Here is a 19,381-nt window from a genome sequence, read left to right as displayed (position 1 = left end):
TCTTGAAATGAGGCTGCCATACCTGTATACAGTACTCAAGGTGTGGCCTCACCAATGCCTTATACAAGGGAATAATCACATCCCTATCCCTGCTAGAAAAATTCCTGTATATCATTGACAAGACACCATGAGCTATTCTTGCAGCTCGTCTGCACTGCTCAGAGAACTTCATATCTGCCTGCACAATTACCCCCAGGTCCTTTTCATTCTCTACCACTATCAGCGTAGTACCACAGAGTTGATACGTTGATCTGGGGTTACTGTTTCCCATATGTAGTACTTTACATTTGTCAATGTTAAACTTCATTTGCCACCTCTCAGCCCATCTGCTCAACCTTTCCAGGTCCTGTTGCAGCAGCACAGCATCAGTAGTGTCCTTAACAACCCTGCCAACCTTTGTATCGTCTGCAAACTTGGACATTAAGCTTGATATACCATCATCTATATCATTTATAAATACAGAAAAAAAACAATGGACCCAACACTGAACCCAGAGGAACTCCACTAATAACATTAGTCCACGTTGAGCAGTGTCCATGGATTACCACTCTCTGTCTTCTGCCACTCAACCATCCCCTTATCCATAGCAGCAATTTGCCTCCAATGCCACACTGCTCCAATTTGTGCAGCAGTCTTCCATGCGCAACAGTATCAAAAGCCTTTCTAAGATCCAAATATATAATATCAAAGTTATTCCCTGCATCCAGTTCTTTTGTGACTACATCATAGTATCCAATCATACCAGTCAGACAAGACCTGCCCTTAACAAAACCATGCTGTGTCTGAGCTATAACTGAATTCTTGTCCAGATGATCCTGCAGTGCTTCTTTAACCAGTGCCTCCATTAATTTTCCTGGAACCGAAGTTAAACTAACAGGTCTATAATTACTTGTGTCAGCCTTTGATCCTCCTTTGTGAATTGGGGTTACATTTGCACATCCCGAGTCTATGGGTCCCTCCCCTGAGTCCAAAGAAGCTCTCATAATTATGGCTAGGGGTTTGCTTACTTCCTTTGCTGCCTCCTTTAATATAACCGGATAGATCCCATCCACCCATGGTGCCTTTTTTATGTTTATCCTCAACAATTTCTCCTCCACTTTCCTCTCAGTTATTAGAAAATCATCTAGCTCACTGCCAATGTTTACTTCACCTACGACATTCCCCTTCCTGAATAACTCCTCATGTGTGAATGTAGATGCAAAATACTCGTTTAGATTGTTAGCCACCTGAGCAGGATCCTCAACTGTTGAACCATCCACATCCAGTGGACCAATCTGATTCATCCCTTTCCTTCTTGAGTTTAAATAGGTAAAGAACTCTTTTCTATTTTTTCTTTGCATCCTTTGCCAAGGATTTCTCATAATCTGCCTTTGCCTGCCTAATCTCCTTTGTGACTTGGTTACAAACCAACTTATATCTATCATAGACTTCCATGTCACCCATTAATTTGTATGTATCCCATGCATTTTTCTTCTCTACCATATGTCTTATTAGTTCATCTGACAACCATTTAGGCCTGAACCTTGAACAATATTTCTTGGTTGGTATGTAAAGCCTGGTAGCTTCCAAGATTAGTTCCTTGAATGCTTCCCATTTTGAATTTGCTGTTGGTAACATCATCAGTTGGTGCCACTGTATAGAATTTAAATACTGTCTCAGACCATCATAGTCGCCTTTACGAAAGCAAAAACCCTTACCTTTACCTCTGATGGTAGTTACCTCCTTGAGTAATTCCCACTTCAGCACACTGTGATCACTGCCACCTAGTGGTTCCTTTATCTGCAGATTCTTAATGCATAAAGAATCACTACTGATAATCAAATCACGAGTATTACTCCCTCTAGTTGCCTCCGGAACATGCTGGTGTAGAAAACAATCATCCAATAAATCCACAAAAGCCTTGCTAGTGTGTGTGTGAGTGACCAACCCACAAATTCCAGTCAATATCTGGGAAATTAAAATCCCCCATTATAAGACTCTCTGATTTACTAGCCCATTCTATTTCCCTGTACAGTATCTTATTATACTCATCAGAGTCATTAGGCCTATGGCACACTTCTACTCTCAATTTTGATTTACCCATGCTTATGTCACACCAAACTGACTTGACACTGCCCTGTCCATCGATGTCGAATGGCTTCACTTCCTTGGATTTTATGTGTTTTTTATCTAATAGCATAACCCCTCTTCCCTTCCTATCCTGACTATCCTTTCTGTAGACGTTGTACTCCCCAAATTCCAGTTCTGCATTCCTTATATCTGTGTGACACCATGTCTCTTATATCCCAACAATATCTGCCTTTGATGTTTTGAGCAAAACCTCAAATTCATCAAATTTATTTACTAAACTCCTAGCATTGGTGTACACGCAAGTATACATTCACCTGTTTCTATTCTTAGCTACCCTAACACAACCCATGTGTTTACTTGTACCGCAATGACTTCCAGCAGTCTCTGAAATATCCTGCATATTGTTTTTCAGGCTTCTGCTCATTCCAATAGAAGCAGTGCAAGAATCTCTTTCACCTCTGCCAGTGGCTACTGTTAATCTATTTGTCTTTGTCTCCCCCCAAGCTAGCAGTTTTCCGACCCACCTAACACTGCCTCGATAGCATCAGCAAATATTCTTGCACCCTTTTTATTTAAGTGAATCCCATCCCTGTAGAAGCAATCTCTCCTGTTAACAAGTACAGTCCAGGCTGAAAAAAATTCTACCCCTTGAGCCTTGCACAATCTTTCCAGGGCCGAATTGATCGACAAGGCTATCATCATATACTCCCTCCTATCGTGTCTGGGCAGAATTGCAGACACTTTCAAATTCAACCCTACTTCACGGCTTTTTTTCAACAGTGACCTGTACTTGTTAAGTAATTCCGCTGGTCTCCTACTCTTAACCAACTCTCATTAGTGCCAATGTGTACAACTTCACCTTTTGTGCCCTTAAAAGATGATATCTGCTCTACAACTTCATCAACCTTTGCCCCTGGCAGACATACCATATTACTGATAGTAGTACAATCCAAGACATTTTACATTTGTTTAATAATATTCATTCTGGACTCAAATTTACATTGGGAAGGGAGGATACAGATACAAAGTCATTAAATTTTCTAAATTTCACGCTTACTCGGGACTCAAAATCTAATTTAACACCTATCGAAAACCTACAAACACCGGTATGCTTCTACAATATAACAGATATCACCCGTTCACCTAAAAAAGATCGATTATCTTTAATCAATTTTTAAATGCCTATAAAAATTCAACGACGAAATCTGTTTTGGGCTCAGTAATACAAACATTAACCAGCAGAATCTAAAACAGGGGTTATTCCTCTTGCTACAATAAACCAAATTTGGCTGCAAACTAAGGATAGGATACAAAATACTACACAAACCAACAATAGTAATATCAAAAAATACTTTATTTCTGTCCCATATGTGGAGCATAGGCACAAACAGCTTAACAGATTCTTTAAAGATACCGAATTTAAAATTGTGGCCAAGCCAATACAGAAATTACACACTATACTGAACAATCGCTCAGTCCTTTCCTCATTCGCAACACAAATTAATGACCCGGTATACAAAATTTCTTGTGGCGATTGCAACATCTTACCAAGGTTTGACAAGTTTTCCTCTGAATATTTGTGTTAATCAACATGCGGCCTCAGTTGAACGGCTTCTCGTTCAACAGCGTCAGAATTAGCTTTTCACACCTTTAACGAAAAACATAATTTTTTATTTAATGACGCCAAAATACTTAGTGCCCAACATAATTATATGTGACCATTAATTGCAGAAACCGTAGAAATTAAATTACACGAGAATTCTGTTAATGTTTGCCGGCCATATCTGATCTTCGATTCGTGGGCTTTTACACGCATGCACGAAGACAAATAATCCCTATTTAAGTTTCATGCTCACTTCTATCCAGTAATTTTCATTCTTGTGATCATGACATACGGTCGAAAAGCGTTGTCAGCTTCAGGAATGAAAATCGTTTGGCAATTTTTTCGTTAAATTCTTTCAATTAATTTTCTTATTTTTAATTGATTTTTAATTATCTCTTACTTTATGTAAGATTTTCGATTTTTTTTCGTTTTAATTTCTGGAGAGTATCATACGGAAGTGTTCTACATACTATACTGAGGTAAACATCTCTTATAATTTTACAAAGTACAGATAATCTAGCTTACAAAGAAAGAGAAGTGTGCTTAATATAACGTGATATCACCCATCATCATCATCATCATCATCATCAGCCATTTCAATCCAGTGCAGGATGAATGCCTTTCCAGCAACTTCCCAGTTTCTTCTGTTTTGAGTACTGGCCATTCATTTACTACCCAAAAATACACGAATTTCATCTAACCATCTCCGACTTTGTCTATCACGTTTTCTTCTGGCTCCTCTTGGGTACCATTCTGTTATTTTCTTAGTCCATCTGCCATCATGTCTTCGAGCTATGTGTCCTGCCCAAGACCATTTTAGTTCTTTAGTTTTGATAAGAATGTCCTTTACTTGAGTTTGCTGCCTAATCCATGTGTTTCTCTTCTTATCTAACAGTTTGATTCCCAATATAATTCGTTCCATTCTTCGCTGTGTAGTTCTCAGCTTCTCTTCCATTCTTTTGGTGAGTGCACAAGTTTCACTCCCGTAAGTCATGGTGGGGAGTATACATTGATTCATTATTTTAAGTTTCAGACAAACTGGGATATTGCTCTTCAGTATGTGACTATATTTCCTGAATGCTATCCATCTACAATTTATTCTTCTCTTGACTTCCAGCTATTTATCATTATTACAGCTAATAACTTTTCCCAGATAAGTATATGACTCCACCTTTTCAATTACTGATCTTTCAATCAATATTTCCCTTTCTGTGGCATACTTGTTCATCATTACTTTTGTTTTAGCCATATTCATCTTTAGTCCAAAATCCTTACTAACTGTGCATAACTGATTAAGATTTTTCTCTAGTTCTTGGGGATCGTGGCTTATGACCACAATGTCATCTGCAAATCGTAAATGGTTTAGGTACTCTCCGTTCACGTTGACTCCTTTCTGCGACCAGTCTAATCTTCTGAAAGCTTCCTCAAGGGCAACAGTAAACAGCTTCGGAGATATTGTGTCTCCTTGTCGAACTACTTTCTCGATTTTAAATTTGCTACTGTCTTTGTCCAGTCTAATAAAGGAGGTAGCACTCTCATATATTTTCTTCAAAATCATAATTTATGGGGTATCTATGCCTTGTCTTTCCAGTGCCCGAAACATTGCCTTATGCTGTATGGAGTCAAATGCCTTTTCATAATCCACAAATGCCAGGCATAATGGTGTTTTATATTCATTTGCTTTCTCCATTAGCTGTGATATTATGTGAAGGCGATCCATAGTTGAGAATCCTGTCCTAAAGCCAGCTTGCTCTTTCAGTTGATTCTCATCAAGTATTCTTTCTAATCTGTTAGTAATGACCCTTGTGAACAATTTGTAGATGTGGGATAACAAGCTAATTGGTCTATAATTTCCAATTTCTGATTTATCTCCTTTCTTAGGCAGCAAAACTATGATTGCATTATTCCACAGGTTAGGCGTCACACCTTTTCTAATGCACTTTGTGAAGAGCCTTGCCAGTTTTTGTGTTATGTCTCTTCCTTCCAATTTTAACAATTCTGCAGTAATTTTTCATCTTCCCCCGGGGCTTTCAGATTCTTCATTTTCTTCAATGCATGTTCTACCTCATCAGGAAGAATATCAGGTATGTTGCATGTGTTGCTATTTTGCAATCCATCTTCCCCACTGCTGGTATCATTTCCTCGCTCCTTGTATAATTCTCTATAATAGTCTTCTGCTATTTGAATTATGCCTTCTCTGCTGTTTATAAGTACACCATCGCTATTCTTCAGTTTCAGTATCATTTGTCTTTCTGATTTTAAATCGTGGCTGCTGATTTAAAATCCTTTGTTTTCCCTTAATGGTTGTTCTACTTTTCTTGTGTTAAATCTTCTTATGTCCTCTCTGAGTCTCTTTCTAATGGCTTTGCATAACTCAGTATACTCAATTTTCTCCCTGTCAGTGTTTTTCTTGCTCTTCATTTGTCGTCTTTGGTTCATCATGACAAGTGTTTCTTGACTAATTTTTTCTTCTTTGGATTTCTGTTTCCCTATAGGTTTCTTGGGCTTTATCACTTTAAGACAGTTGTAATATTCCTCGTCGATATCTTGGTCCTGAACAGTCTGCAGAAGCTCAAACTTGTTCTTAAGTTCCAGAACATACTGCTTTTTCTCCTCCTCTGTTATTTCAAAGACCTTTGTATTATTTACTCGAGTTAGTTTTTTCCTTTCCTTTCCTACATCTATATCAAGTGTACATCTTACCATTCTGTGATCACTTCCAACACTTACCTTAGTCAGGATGGTAACATCATTCGCAATATATCTTCTGTTAGTGAGGATGAAGGAAGTAGATTTCATTAATTGTTAATCGATTTGGACTCTTCCATGTCCACTTTCTGTTCACCCTTTCCTTGAAAAAAGTGTTCATTACTGACAGTCCTTGAGATTCTGCAAATTGCACAAGTCTTTCACCTCTTTTATTTCTTTTACCAACTCCAAAATTTCCTATAGTTCCTCTTTCTGTGCTGTTTTGCCTTTTTCCAACCTTGGCATTGAAGTCCCCCATAATAATAGTGTAGTGGGTTTTCTGCTCATCTAGAAGACTCTCAATTTCGGTGTACATTTCTTCAACCTCTTCATCATCATAGCTCGATGTTGGTGCATAAATCATTATAATCTTTAGCTTGTACCTCTTAGAAATCTTCAGTATTAGTCTTAACATCCTTGGTGATGTACTTTTGAATTCCAAAATGTTGTTTTTAAAATCTTTATGGACCAGAAACTCAACTCCACCTTCACTCCTTTCACTGTTTCCATTGGTATACAGCAGATTTCCACTTGATAAATTTATAAGTGATTCAGCCAAATCGATGATATTCCAATTCACATTTTCTAATTCCTTTTCCAGCTCTAATACCCTGTCTTCACCGATGAGTGATCGTACGTTATAACAGGCCAAGTTCAGTTTCCGTGCATGGCAGCCTGGTAGTAGTAGTGGCATGTGATGCAAGAAAGCAAGGGAATGAGCTTATGCAGCATTAACCAAAAAAAAAAAAAAAAAAAAAATCACACCATTCCTTCCAAATGCCTGTCCAGTTCCTCCTTAAATTTATTTAACCTATCAACTTCCACAACGACAGATGGAAGTTTGTTCCAGCAATTAACCACCCGCTGGCTATATAGGCAAACTTCTGCACATCTATTCTACATCTGTATTTTCTTAATTTGAATTTTTGTCCCCTTAGGTTTGTAATCTGAACAAGTGGAAGGCCTTATACACTCAATCAGATCACTACACAGGTGCCTAGTCTCCAGCCACTGCAATTTGCAGAACTTAATCCTCTCTTGGTAAGAGGATCCCTTCATTCCCCTCACCAATCTTGTTGCCCTTCTCTGTACACGCTCAAGTAAATCTACATCCTTCCTAAAAATGAGGCTTCCAGACCTGTACGCAGTACTCAAGGCGTGGCCTGACCATTGCCTTATACAGAGGGACAATCACCTCCTTTTCCCTGTTATCAAAATTTCTATATATCATTGACAAAAACCCCATGACCTGCCCTGGCAGCCTGTCTGCATTGCTCTGAAAACTTCATATCTAACTGCACAATTACTCCCAGGTCTTTTTCATTTTCAACCACCTTAAGCGTAGTACCACACAGTTGGTAAGTTTTCTCTGGGGTTACTTATACCCATATGCAGTACTTGGCATTTGGCAAGGTTAAACTTCAGTTGCCAATTCTTAGCCCATCTGCCCAAATTTTCTAGATCCTGTTGCAGTAGCACACTGCCATTACTGTCATTAACAACCCTGCCAACCTTTATATCATCTGCAAACTTCGACATTAAGCCTGATATACCTTCATCAATATCATTGATAAATATACAAACTAACAGAGGACCCAACACCAAACCCGTGGGACTCCACTAATAACATTAGTCCACAAAGAGCAGCACCCATTGATTACCACCCACTGTCTTCTCCCACTCAACCATTCTTTTATCCATTGTAGCAACTTACCCTTAATACCATTCTGCTCCAATCTGTACAATAGTCTTCCATGTGCAACAGTGTCAAAAGCTTTCTTGAAATCCAAATATATTATATCAAAATTATTTTTTGCATCCAGTTCCTTTGTAATTACATCATATACCCGCATATACCCAGAGCAATATGACCTTAGTTGCTAATGCTCCTAAAAATCAAATAACAAACAACAACAAACAAACAGATGTTTCAATACGTTATGTTAGGTTATGTTATTTAATTTTTAGGAGCATTAACAACTAATGTCATATTGCTCCGGGGATATGTGGTGGTCATTCCCTGACCTTTCCACATTCTCCGTATTTGGTGGTCACGGGCTCAAACCCCAGTCTAATCAAGAAACGTGTGCTATGCACTGCTGCTCCTGTCCATCTGGCTACAGCGACGCCGTGTTTCAAGACACTTTGCATTTGCAAATGTAAAAACATCTGACGTTTGATTTACCAGGTGGCAAAAGGAGAGACACAACAGCAATTTCTTGTATGTACTTTACGAATCCACTCGCACAGATAAATAATATTCTTGAAATAGTTGTTAAAAATAAAACTACATACATATAGAGGACCACGGTTAATCCGACCCTATGGATAATTGAGCCCCGGAAAATTGACGTTTTACTGTATTTGTTTTTAGAGTTTAAAAGCATTTTTTTTTTTTTAATATTTATTATTATTATTATAATAATATATGTATATTTTCTTTATCCCAAGCTGTGCTCCATAGCTGAATAATAACAAAAGTAAATGAATAATAACACTAGCCAATGTTCGCACACTGGACATCATAGGATAAATGTTCAAAGCAGGACAAATTAATAAAATTTTCCAAAATTTTATTTTTGGTAGTTTAGGTCAGAACACTCATGAAACTCTGGTGAATATGCAAAAGAACCTTAGTTCTAGATTAAAACTCAATAAGGTGGCTTTATATCCAAAAATTCTTCAAGACTTCTTTTGGTATTTTAGATGAGAACCCACAACCCCTAAAAAAAACACTGGGCTACATTTTCGAATCACACTGCACTGGATAATAAACTGTTACACACCATATGGATTATCAAGACTAAGACACTCAGAAAACTGTACACCATGAAATAATATGAAGAATATCAGAAACCTAATAATTGATTGTAAGCCCATAAACACAGATGTAAATTATTTCCATTGAAATTTCGATTTTATTGTTATTGTGAAAGGGATTGTGGCTTGGTTTTTTTCTCTTTTAATAAACAGCACTCTTTTCAAGAAGTTCATTAAAATCTAAGAAGAGGGGAACTTGTTTAAAAAACTATTTCTAATATTCAAGATAAGCAATATTAACTGCAGTAATGAGAGTGAATATTTTATAACATAAAAGTTTTTTCTTTATATATTTAAGAAAAAATTTAAATCAAAGCATTTTAAATGAAAATTTATTACAAATGCTTACAATTTCCTTTGGCATCCTTTAAAGTATCAGAAATATCAGCCCCAAGCTCATCTACCAGGAACTGTGAAAAAAATTTATCTTATGAAATATTGCATAAAGTACAAGTGGAATATAAAGGAAACAATATTATTTACAAAGATTGCATTTTATTGTTGCATCAGTAATAACTACACTGCACTAAAACTAGCCCATATATAGAGGAGTGGTGTCCAACCTTTTCCCGTACAGGGCCATATTCAAAGTTAGATTTGTTTTACGGGTTGCACTGAGTGATTCAAGAAAAATTAGTGTATTACATTTTCAATGAAGTGTACTATGCATATACTTTTGTGCAGCCACTAAGGTCAAGCAGCAGAAAGCACGGCATAATTGGAGTCCCAGGACATTTTGATAGCACCTCGTATATACGCAGCCTTCTGATCGGGCATGTGGACATGGACATGTTTACATGTGTATAGGTAAGGGCGGCACCAAGAACGTTTGTTCAACTCCGCCTCGTATCTTAGTGAAGAACAGTATCACTACAAATGGGCCAGATACTATATGTAGGTTTGTGTGTATTATGTGTGTGCATTCTGTTGTTATGTTCTGGCCTCTTGGCTACCCAGAAGCATCAGTCACCTGGACAGATGGTTCAGGGTACTTGTCCATACCACGGGAAGGTGGGCCAGTCCTAGAAAAACCAAGTACCATCTCAAAAGAGACTCTAACCACTTGGTGTTGCCAGTAGGTGGGCCAGGATCCCTGGGAGCCCATTCCAGAGGAAAGAGGGGGGGGGGGGAGTTTCCTGTGGTGCCGGTTGTGAAAAAAAAAAAAAATAAATAAATAATAATAAAGCTAGTGCAGTAAAAATAAAATAAAATAAAAATAATATATATAAAAAATAAATAAATAAAATAATAATAACAATCGTGTAAACGAAGTATGGCAAATTTAGCAAAAAAAATAATAAGAATAAAATAAAATAATAAGAATAAATAAAATAAAATCAATAAATATTTAAAAATACAGTCGAACTTTCCTATAATGAATTCAATAAATCCGGCGAAAAAATTCATTACAGAGAAATTTCTTTATACAGAGAATATCTTTTTTATTAGAAATCGTTATCTAATTAGAAAATGAAAATGAATCTACCTTTATTTTTAATGTATTTTATTTCAAAAACATACTTATTTAAATTACGTTTACACAATTTTCACCGGTAATTATCACACATTAAAAAAAATCTGTAATTTTCGTTTCCACAGTAGAATTAAAAAATTGTCTGATTCTCAAAGAAAACCTCACATTTATTCAGAGCATTAAAAACATTATCAGGAACATTTTCATAAAACTGTAGACCCATATGAACCGTTTTAAAAGCATTAATCATTTCTTCGGGAGTTGGCTTTTCTACAGGTTGTTTTGATGCGTCTTCAGCGTCATTGTTAATTTTTTCGTGATCATGGTCGCGTTTAACACTGTTCAGCAGTATTTTATCTTCATTTGGATGTTCTGCTCTGATCTACATAAACATAACTATCCAGTGTTATTTCATTTTCGATGTTTCCAGATATTCTAATAATGTCTAAAAGTTTTTCAGTTGTGAAAGGGGCAATTCATCTTGTTCGTCCAGTCGTTGTTCGACTTCTGTATTCAATGCAAATCCCACTTTCGAAAAACAATTTTGAATAGTGTATTCAGTGACACCGTTTGTCCAAACTTTTGCCAGTTCAGAGATGCAATCTCTATGGTTAATTGTAACCTCCAAGTTTCTATTTTCTGATAACGCACTGACAATCTTCATTATTATTCTCTTCCAATAATGAAATTTAAAATTTTTAATAATGCCTTGGTCCATTGGCTGGAGTTTTGACGTTACATTTGGTGGTAAAAAAAATTCGCACTTTTAAGTTTGGCAGAAATACTGGCAGGATGTGCTGGACAGTTTTCAGTTACCAACACGGTTTTCCTTTTTTCTTTTGTTATACGCTTGTCTAGTTTTAATATCCATTCTTCAAAAATATCACTTGTCATCCATGCTTTTTTAATTAAAGGTGTAGTCAACTTCCAAAGATTTTGCCTCTAAAACATCTTGGGTTTTTTGATATTCCGATGACTAAAAGTCTTAATTTTTCAACTTCCTGTCATATTTGCTCCAACTAGCACAGCGATTCTTTCTTTGCTTTGTTTTCCGTCAAAACATTTATCATCCTTAAAAGCAAGTGTTCTATTCGGTAAACATTTAAAGAAAAAACCCATTTCCTCAGAAAATGGGTTTATTCTTTAATTCGTAATTCGTAAAATCGTAAAAACATCCTTACGCTCATATTCAAGCAAGTGTTCTATTCGGTAAACATTTAAAGAATAAACCCATTTCGTCAGCATTAAAAACATCCTTAGTTTCATATTCATCCAAAATCTTCTTTAAGGTATTGTTCCTCCAACTGTTGCAATCTTCTTCGCTTACATTAACACTTTCTCCACAAATAACCTTTTTCACAATTCTGTAGCACTTCTTAAATTTATCTAGCCACCCAGTGCTCGCATTAAATTCTGTATGTCCAAGGGACTGTGCAAATTTCAGAGCTTGTTGCTTAATTATTATGCCCGATATTGGGATATTCTTTTCACATATCATTTGCACCCATTTTAGAACAGCTTTACCAACATCTTCGTATATACACAACTTAATTCGCTTCTTGTCTGCTCCTCCTCCTTCAATTGCATTTAAAATTGATTTTCGATTTTTTTAAAATTGTAGAAAAACTGCTTGCAGATTGCCATATTTCTCCGCAACATATTTTTTCTTAAAACCCTGTTGAGTATCATAACAATCTTTGCTTTATCATTTATACTTAAACACTTTCTCTTCGACACTGTTTTCGCAATTGTAAAAATTACTGGACTGCAGCTCTTGCCGAAACATACACCGCAAACATCGCTGCGCTGGCCATATAGTGAATTGTTAGTATTCGCTTGCCAAGTCAACAGTATCACTCACTTTGAAGAAATATACGACTTGGTGAATTGTTAGTATTCGCTTGCCAAGTCAACAGTATCACTCACTTTGAAGAAATATACAGCTTGGTGAATTTCTTTTATTCTGCTTTTATTCATAATACATGAAAGAAATTTTATGATTAATGTATGCTATATGTTACTTTTCAGGAAAAAAAAAAAAAAAAAACACAAGAGCATATAGCCTATGTGATTGATGAAGAACGAAATTAAAAAAAAAAAAAATTCATGAAAACCATCTACTGGGAGTCCAATTGGACAAGAAGGCATATCATATAATGATTGACATGAAGGTCACATGGTACAGTTGAGGTGAGAAGCGAATGTCACTAAGTAGGCATTACTAAAAACCGACTATGGTAGCATTCTACGTATTGCCGCCAGAGCATGCTAAAAGTTTACAGCAGCAAATTTCGTTTTCCCCTGAGCCAACATCAATTTACAAATCTACCGTATTTATTGTAAAGTTTACGACCACTTTTAAGAAATCCATCTGGTTTAATAGCTAACAAAAATTAAACAAAGACCCTCACGGGCCACAAGTGTTCACTAAAAAGGATTATTGTTTAATTCCAGATGCTAATGCAAAATTTCTGAAGGAAGGAAGGAGGCAGTATATTTGAGTGGCTGTTTAGCAGTAAATGCTTGAAAATGTTCAAAAATGCTTTTACTAATTTTTTTAAAAATTAGTTAAAGAGAGACTACCACTTCGTTATATGGGGTTAATTTTCCATGTAATTTTGTTTCAAGGTGCAATGTTTTGCAAAAAAATTCGCAATATAGAGAAATTCGTTAAATAGAAGTTCGTAATAGAGAAGTTCCACTGTATATATATTTTTTTTTAATTTATCCTTTCTTTTCACCAGTGAAATCTTGGTTGACATTGGCACAAGGCCTTCAGCTGGATAAAAATGCCAGATGTAAAGGCCTGCAGGGAAGAAAGATTGTCTGGAGTCTGGGTTAGTTGATCCACCTAGTTTGGAGAGAAGTTCGGAAATGCTCTCCGAAGTTGATCTCTGAGATCCTCGTACAAGTCACAATCAGGAAGAAAATGGAACCAGTTTTCTTTGGCTCCACAAAAGCATGGGTCAGTAGCTAGTAGCCCCAGCTGGTATAACTTTTCATTCAGGGAGGTGTGGCCAGTCATCAAGAAGGATGTCTCAAGCCTGAGAGAGAACCAGGATCTTGTGGTTTTGGTTATTGCAAACGTTACCTTGGGAGGAATCTCTTCGTTACTGTGCCTTGTGGCACCTGATTTGCTAGATGTTGACCAATTCGTTGTAACATTGTGCTTTTTCATGCTTTAAATCAGCAGTGAGATTAAACTCAATATCCAGAATACAGGTTGGTATTTTCTTTTTGATTCTGAAGCAGAGCCCGCAGAAAACTGTAAACAATTGAAGCGGTAGAATTCCCACAATTACCTGAATAGCTGCCATGGAGACAGTCCTGCAGATTCGGTGGGTGGCCAGGATCAATCCTCTTTGAATGGAATTGAGTTTGTTTCTCATTGTTATAATAACTGTATCGTGGAACCACACACCTGCAGCATAAGTTACAATGGGTAGGAGTACTGCTTTGTAGTATAGCGATAACGTTCTCTTGGACAAACCCCAATCACTTGGGGAGACTCAGAAAATGGAGGCAGAAAAACCTTTGGTGCTGAGATGTGGGAGGAAGCAGAGTTTCTGGTCAATGGTGACCCCTAAGACCGTTGCCTGTGTAACTAAGGGCAGTTGCACACCCGAGATCTTGACTTGCGGGGGTTTCCACAGGTCAGGTTTGTTCTTGAAGATCATCATTTTGGATTTAGCTGTATTTATGTGGAGCTTGTTTTACCCACTCCAGATGGAGAGATTGGACAAAACATGGTGAGCATTAGCTTCCAGAGCAGAGCGTGAGTTTCTAGATACAATGATGGTGAGATCGTCCGCAAATGCACCAATTTTTGTGTTGTCAAAGGAGTTACTCGATCAATTTTGGAGAACCATGTTCCAGACCAGGGGTTCCAGGACTGAGCCCTAAGGACAACCACAGTAGACAGGCCTTGTGATCTGAAGAAATTTTGATTTTACTATTACGGAGCGCTCTGAAGAGTAGTTCTGGAATAGCTTGTACAAATTGGAAGGGCATCTGGCAGCACAAAGATGTTCAAGGGCACTCCCCCATCAAACAGTGTCAAAAGCTCCCTCAAAGTCAATGAAAATAGCTAATTCATATTTGAAGGTAGGGTTCTCCAGGTGCAGGACCAGATCAAAGAGGTCCTCCTCACAGGAGTGGCCAGGTGTCAAACCATACTGGGATGGGGAGATTAAATCCTGTGAAAAGAACAAAGTGGTAACTCTAAGGGCTATTAGCTGCTCTAATATTTTTCCAAGTTTTGCCAATAGCGCAATAGGTCTGAAGAACCATGGTTCAGCCGAGGGCTTATTTGGTTTTTAACGAGCCAGAGCAGTGCCTCTTCCCAACATTTAGGGAATTGACTGTCTCTTAGACACTTGTTGAACAGAAACAAAAGATGTCATGGCCTTAACTTATAAAGCATGAGGATGAAGACATATTCAATAAGGCCCGGGCATGCACATATTTCATACAAAACATAGATAAAAGAAGCAGAGTTCACATCAACATGTGGATTTGTAACTTCAAACACTCACATATTTGCCACATCGAGCACAACAATCTTTTAAATTCGTTTATTTCCACTTATTTTAGCATCAAATTTTGACGGTTCTTGAAAAAATTAACAAAATTTAAAATGCTGCTTTAGTTCGATTTCTGTGCAGGCCATAGGTTGAATACCACTGATATAGAGGAAAAAAACAGAACAGGGATTTCAGTGACCCACAAGGGGAGATCACCATGATAAAAAGATATAATAGCAATAGAATTAAAGTGAAAAATGATGGAATGAACAAACCTTATACAGCATAAACAAAAAAAAAAAAAAAAACCTTTCCACATCATATGTCAGTTACCTCTAATAATTTGACTAGTCCTTCCTTGAATTTACTCAAACTACCCACGGGGGCAAGATAAAATCTAAAGGTTTTTCAAAACTTTGCATTACTAGATCCGTAATGGAAAATTCGATGGCAGTGCCCTTAATTTGATAAAAGATGCAATCCTCGAATTGTGCAGTGGTACTTACCAATCAAGAATAAAGGGCTCTGCCAGGGGATCACCCATTAGTTCCACAGTAGCAAATCTAATAAAGAAAAGTGAAAACTAAGATTTTCCATGCAATTCTCCATGCGGTGCAATATGGATGACCTGTTTGCCTTAGAGTGAGCACATATATTAAAGGGTTTTAACTTGGCATTCACACTGGAGAGGAAAATTCTTCCCTCCGCATCTCAGATGAAAAGGCAAGCATTTGGGTCTCTGAACTGAAACATCAAGGTACAGGGAGCTAATGTGTACAGGCCAGTTCACACAGTTTGCCAGCAGATGCACATGCACATGCATATAAGGCCTCTAGAGCTTGCACCATGTTACTTCTGGCTGGTTCCAATGGAACCCTGTCCTATGGTTCCATAGGACAGGGGTCAGCAGCCTTTTCGAGTGAAGAGCCATTTTTGATCTAATGGGGAGGAAGAGAATCCGAAGAGACTCATCTCAGCTGAAGCTGGGGGGGGGGGGCAGAGTTTTTTTAAGAAATGGAATAGAGTAGGAAGGTGTTTTATTAAAAAAAGACATACTTTGAAATATTATTTATTAATTATTTATTAATGATTATTTATTAACACTAGTGATACGCAGACAAACTAAATTGAGAAGTGTTTAGTTTGTGCTGAAACTATTCATGTCATGTCACCATCCACTCTCGATGCACGCCGCTTGTCCTACATGTGGACTAAAAGGTAACGAGCCGCATGCGGCTCGCGAGCAGCAGGTTGCCAACCCCTGCCATAGGGCAATATTGCATGTATTCTGTAAGTTGAAGATGTCAAGCGCATCCAACTTCCAGCCTGTACTATCTTGTCAGTGGTATCCCAGATGAAACCATCATGGTCCCTTTCATTATGAGATGAATGTTTTATTATGTGGATTGCCTGAATGCTACATGAGTCAAACTAAGATGTGTCTAGGAGGCTACATAGATAAGCATATAACTTCTATTTGAGGTGGGTTTGCACAAGATTACCTTATGGATGAATATTTTTTGAATACAGAACGTGTTCAATCCGAATAAAGTTTATGTGATAGGTCACCCATGCAAATGCTGTTGGTCAGAGTCATTATAATTTTCCTTACCCAAACATGCTTTAACTGCAACCTAAGCCTTCGCATTAATCCTGTTTCCAAACAGCTAATAACCAGGTGGACTAGCAGAGGCAATCATAAGACATGGTGACCATGTCTTATGATCCCCCATTCTGCATCTTTACTGCTTAAAGTTTATTCAATGTAGCATTACTCCAATGAATTTATCACTGACAAAGACATCCTGGGATGTCTAAAGCTACATTTTTTAAACCCTTTATTTTATAAATATTATAAAGGCAAAAATATATTTCACATATATATAATATTTAGGTGAAAATATACATTTTATTATTATCTTATTTTAATTCTGCATACTCAATCAGTTAAGAGTATTTATAATTTAAAATTATTACTTTTTGCATCTAGTTTCTTTCTTATTACATCACAGCATGCATTCAGAATGGTCAATCAAGGTTGCCATCAATAAAAACATGCAATGACTGCCATAAAATTACATTTCTAACAATGTGCTCTTGCATTATTTCTTTATTCAGTGACTCTCCTATTTTCCAATGGAACAGAAGTAAAACGTACAGGTCTGTAAGTTTTACTTAACTCCTTGTACTAACTTCAAGGAGTGAAGTGCACTCAACTTCACCTTGACCCCCCCCCCCCATTATCAATTGCAGATACATTTGCACGTTAAGAGTCCATTGTTACCTTCCCTTGAATCTAAGGATGCTTTCATAATTATATCTAAAGGTTTACTGAAAACCTTTGATTCATCTCTTAATATAATTGGATAGATCCAACACAGTTTTTACATTTAGTTACAACAATTTATAATCCACTTTCCACTCAAGTTATTACAAAATCATTTAGCTCCCTGGAATTTGATATACAGTATCAAATTCCCCCGCTATTCGCGGTATCTGTATTCGCAATTTTGCGGTCGTTGATTTAATATAAAATGAAACCTATAAAAATGTGAATTTTAAGCACCGTGAACATTTTCCGCCATAAAAAACATGGGCGTGGCTAAAATCATCTTTCCTGGTCAAAACAGTGCTCAGTGGGTGGCGACAAAATCACAAGCGTGGATGTTCCCCGCTAATCCTTGTTCAGTATGTGTTATGTGCTTGTCATGGACGGTTTCGTCGTTTGCTTTTAATTGATATGCTTATAAATTGATATGTTTGCAAAGTGAAACATATACCGTTTTGCAGTGTGTTAGTGTAAACAGACTTTTTCGAGTGTGTTAACAGTTAAAAGAAAGTGACTTTATTGTGGACAAGTTCTTTTCTAACCGCTACAAAAATTTGGCTATGAATAACAAGGGAATTGTGAAAAGATCAAAGGTGATGATGTTAGCAGGTAAAATTGAGTTATTAGACAAAATTTCTAATGGAGAAAGTGTCTCGTCAGTGTCAAAACCTTATAAAATCAATGAGTCAACGGTACGATCACTCAAGAAATCGGAAGAAAAAAATCCCCTGTAGGGTCCATGAAAACATGCCAATTGCTTCAAAAATTTACTCTGTAACTCGTGATGTTAAATTAGAAAAAAATGGAAAAGGCTTTAAATCTGTGGATAGAAGACAGAACTCAAAATAAAATTCTGTTAATTTCATTCATCATTCGTGAAAAGGCAAAACACCTTTATCAACACTTTAGCGAAACTGGTGATAGAACTGGTGCAATGTTTTTTTAGCTAGCAAAGGCACTAGTTTGAAAGATTTGTCTGAAATTTCTAATAAATATTACATTTAATATTAAATGTTATTGTTGTTTGTTATTTCGTTTTTAGGAGCATTAGCAACTAAGGCCATATTGCTCCGTGAATATGCGGTGGTCATTCCTGACCTTTCCGCATCCTCCGTATATGGTGGTGACAGGCTTGAACACCGGTCTAATCACGAAGCGTGTGCTATGCACTGCTGCTCCTTCCCACCTGGCTACGGAGGCGCCTATTTAATATTAAATAGTTTCTTATTTTCATTTCAATGTCTTATGCTTGTATTTCACTAGGTACTATCTATGTTCATAGTCATATTATGAAGGTACATATAATACATACATAGACAAAATTTTAGACTAGTTTTTCTCATACATTTCGTACTTTGGAACAGAACCCTTTTATTACTATGGAAGCCATAACTCAGTATTTGCGACATTTCTTAGGAACGTAACCCCGCAAATAGCGGAGGTTTACTGTACTTGCTTCTGAGTTCCCCCATCCTTGAAAAATTCCTTGCGCAAATGTAGACGGAAACATCTATTCCATTTATCAGCAGCCTGAGAAGGATCTTCAATGGTATATCATTCATATCTAGGTGATTCATACTTCCTTATAATCTTTCCATAGAAAAAGAAGTCTTTGCTATTTTTCTTTGCCAGAAAATTTCCATAATCTTTCTTAATTTGTCTGACACCCTTAGTGGTGTGCAGTGACTGCAGATTAGTTTGTACTTACTGTAGCATTCTGTATCTTTTGATAATTTATACCTGTAACATGCATTTATTTCTCTGCCACTAAGGTCATCAATTCATCTGACATTCATTTAACTCTAAGCTTTGAT

General features: G+C 37.0%; 1 protein-coding gene across 4 annotated transcripts in view; it reads right to left on the bottom strand.

Moving 5' to 3' along the window:
* LOC150084913 (poly [ADP-ribose] polymerase tankyrase-like) overlaps window positions 1-19,381 on the bottom strand; it is a 1,170,388-nt gene that overhangs the window by 441,996 nt on the left and 709,011 nt on the right. For all 4 annotated transcript variants that reach the window (XM_090376702.1, XM_090376704.1, XM_090376701.1 and 1 more), the window contains one exon: window positions 9,591-9,651. In XM_090376702.1, the coding sequence (XP_090232828.1) occupies window positions 9,591-9,651 (61 nt within the window). The remainder of the gene's footprint in view (window positions 1-9,590; window positions 9,652-19,381) is intronic.

The sequence above is a fragment of the Mastigoproctus giganteus genome, chromosome 6 (assembly GCF_048544385.1).
Source record: "Mastigoproctus giganteus isolate SK-2022 chromosome 6, ASM4854438v1, whole genome shotgun sequence".
NCBI classification, from domain to species: Eukaryota; Metazoa; Arthropoda; class Arachnida; order Uropygi; family Thelyphonidae; genus Mastigoproctus; species Mastigoproctus giganteus.
This window is presented reverse-complemented; position numbering and strand designations above follow the sequence as displayed.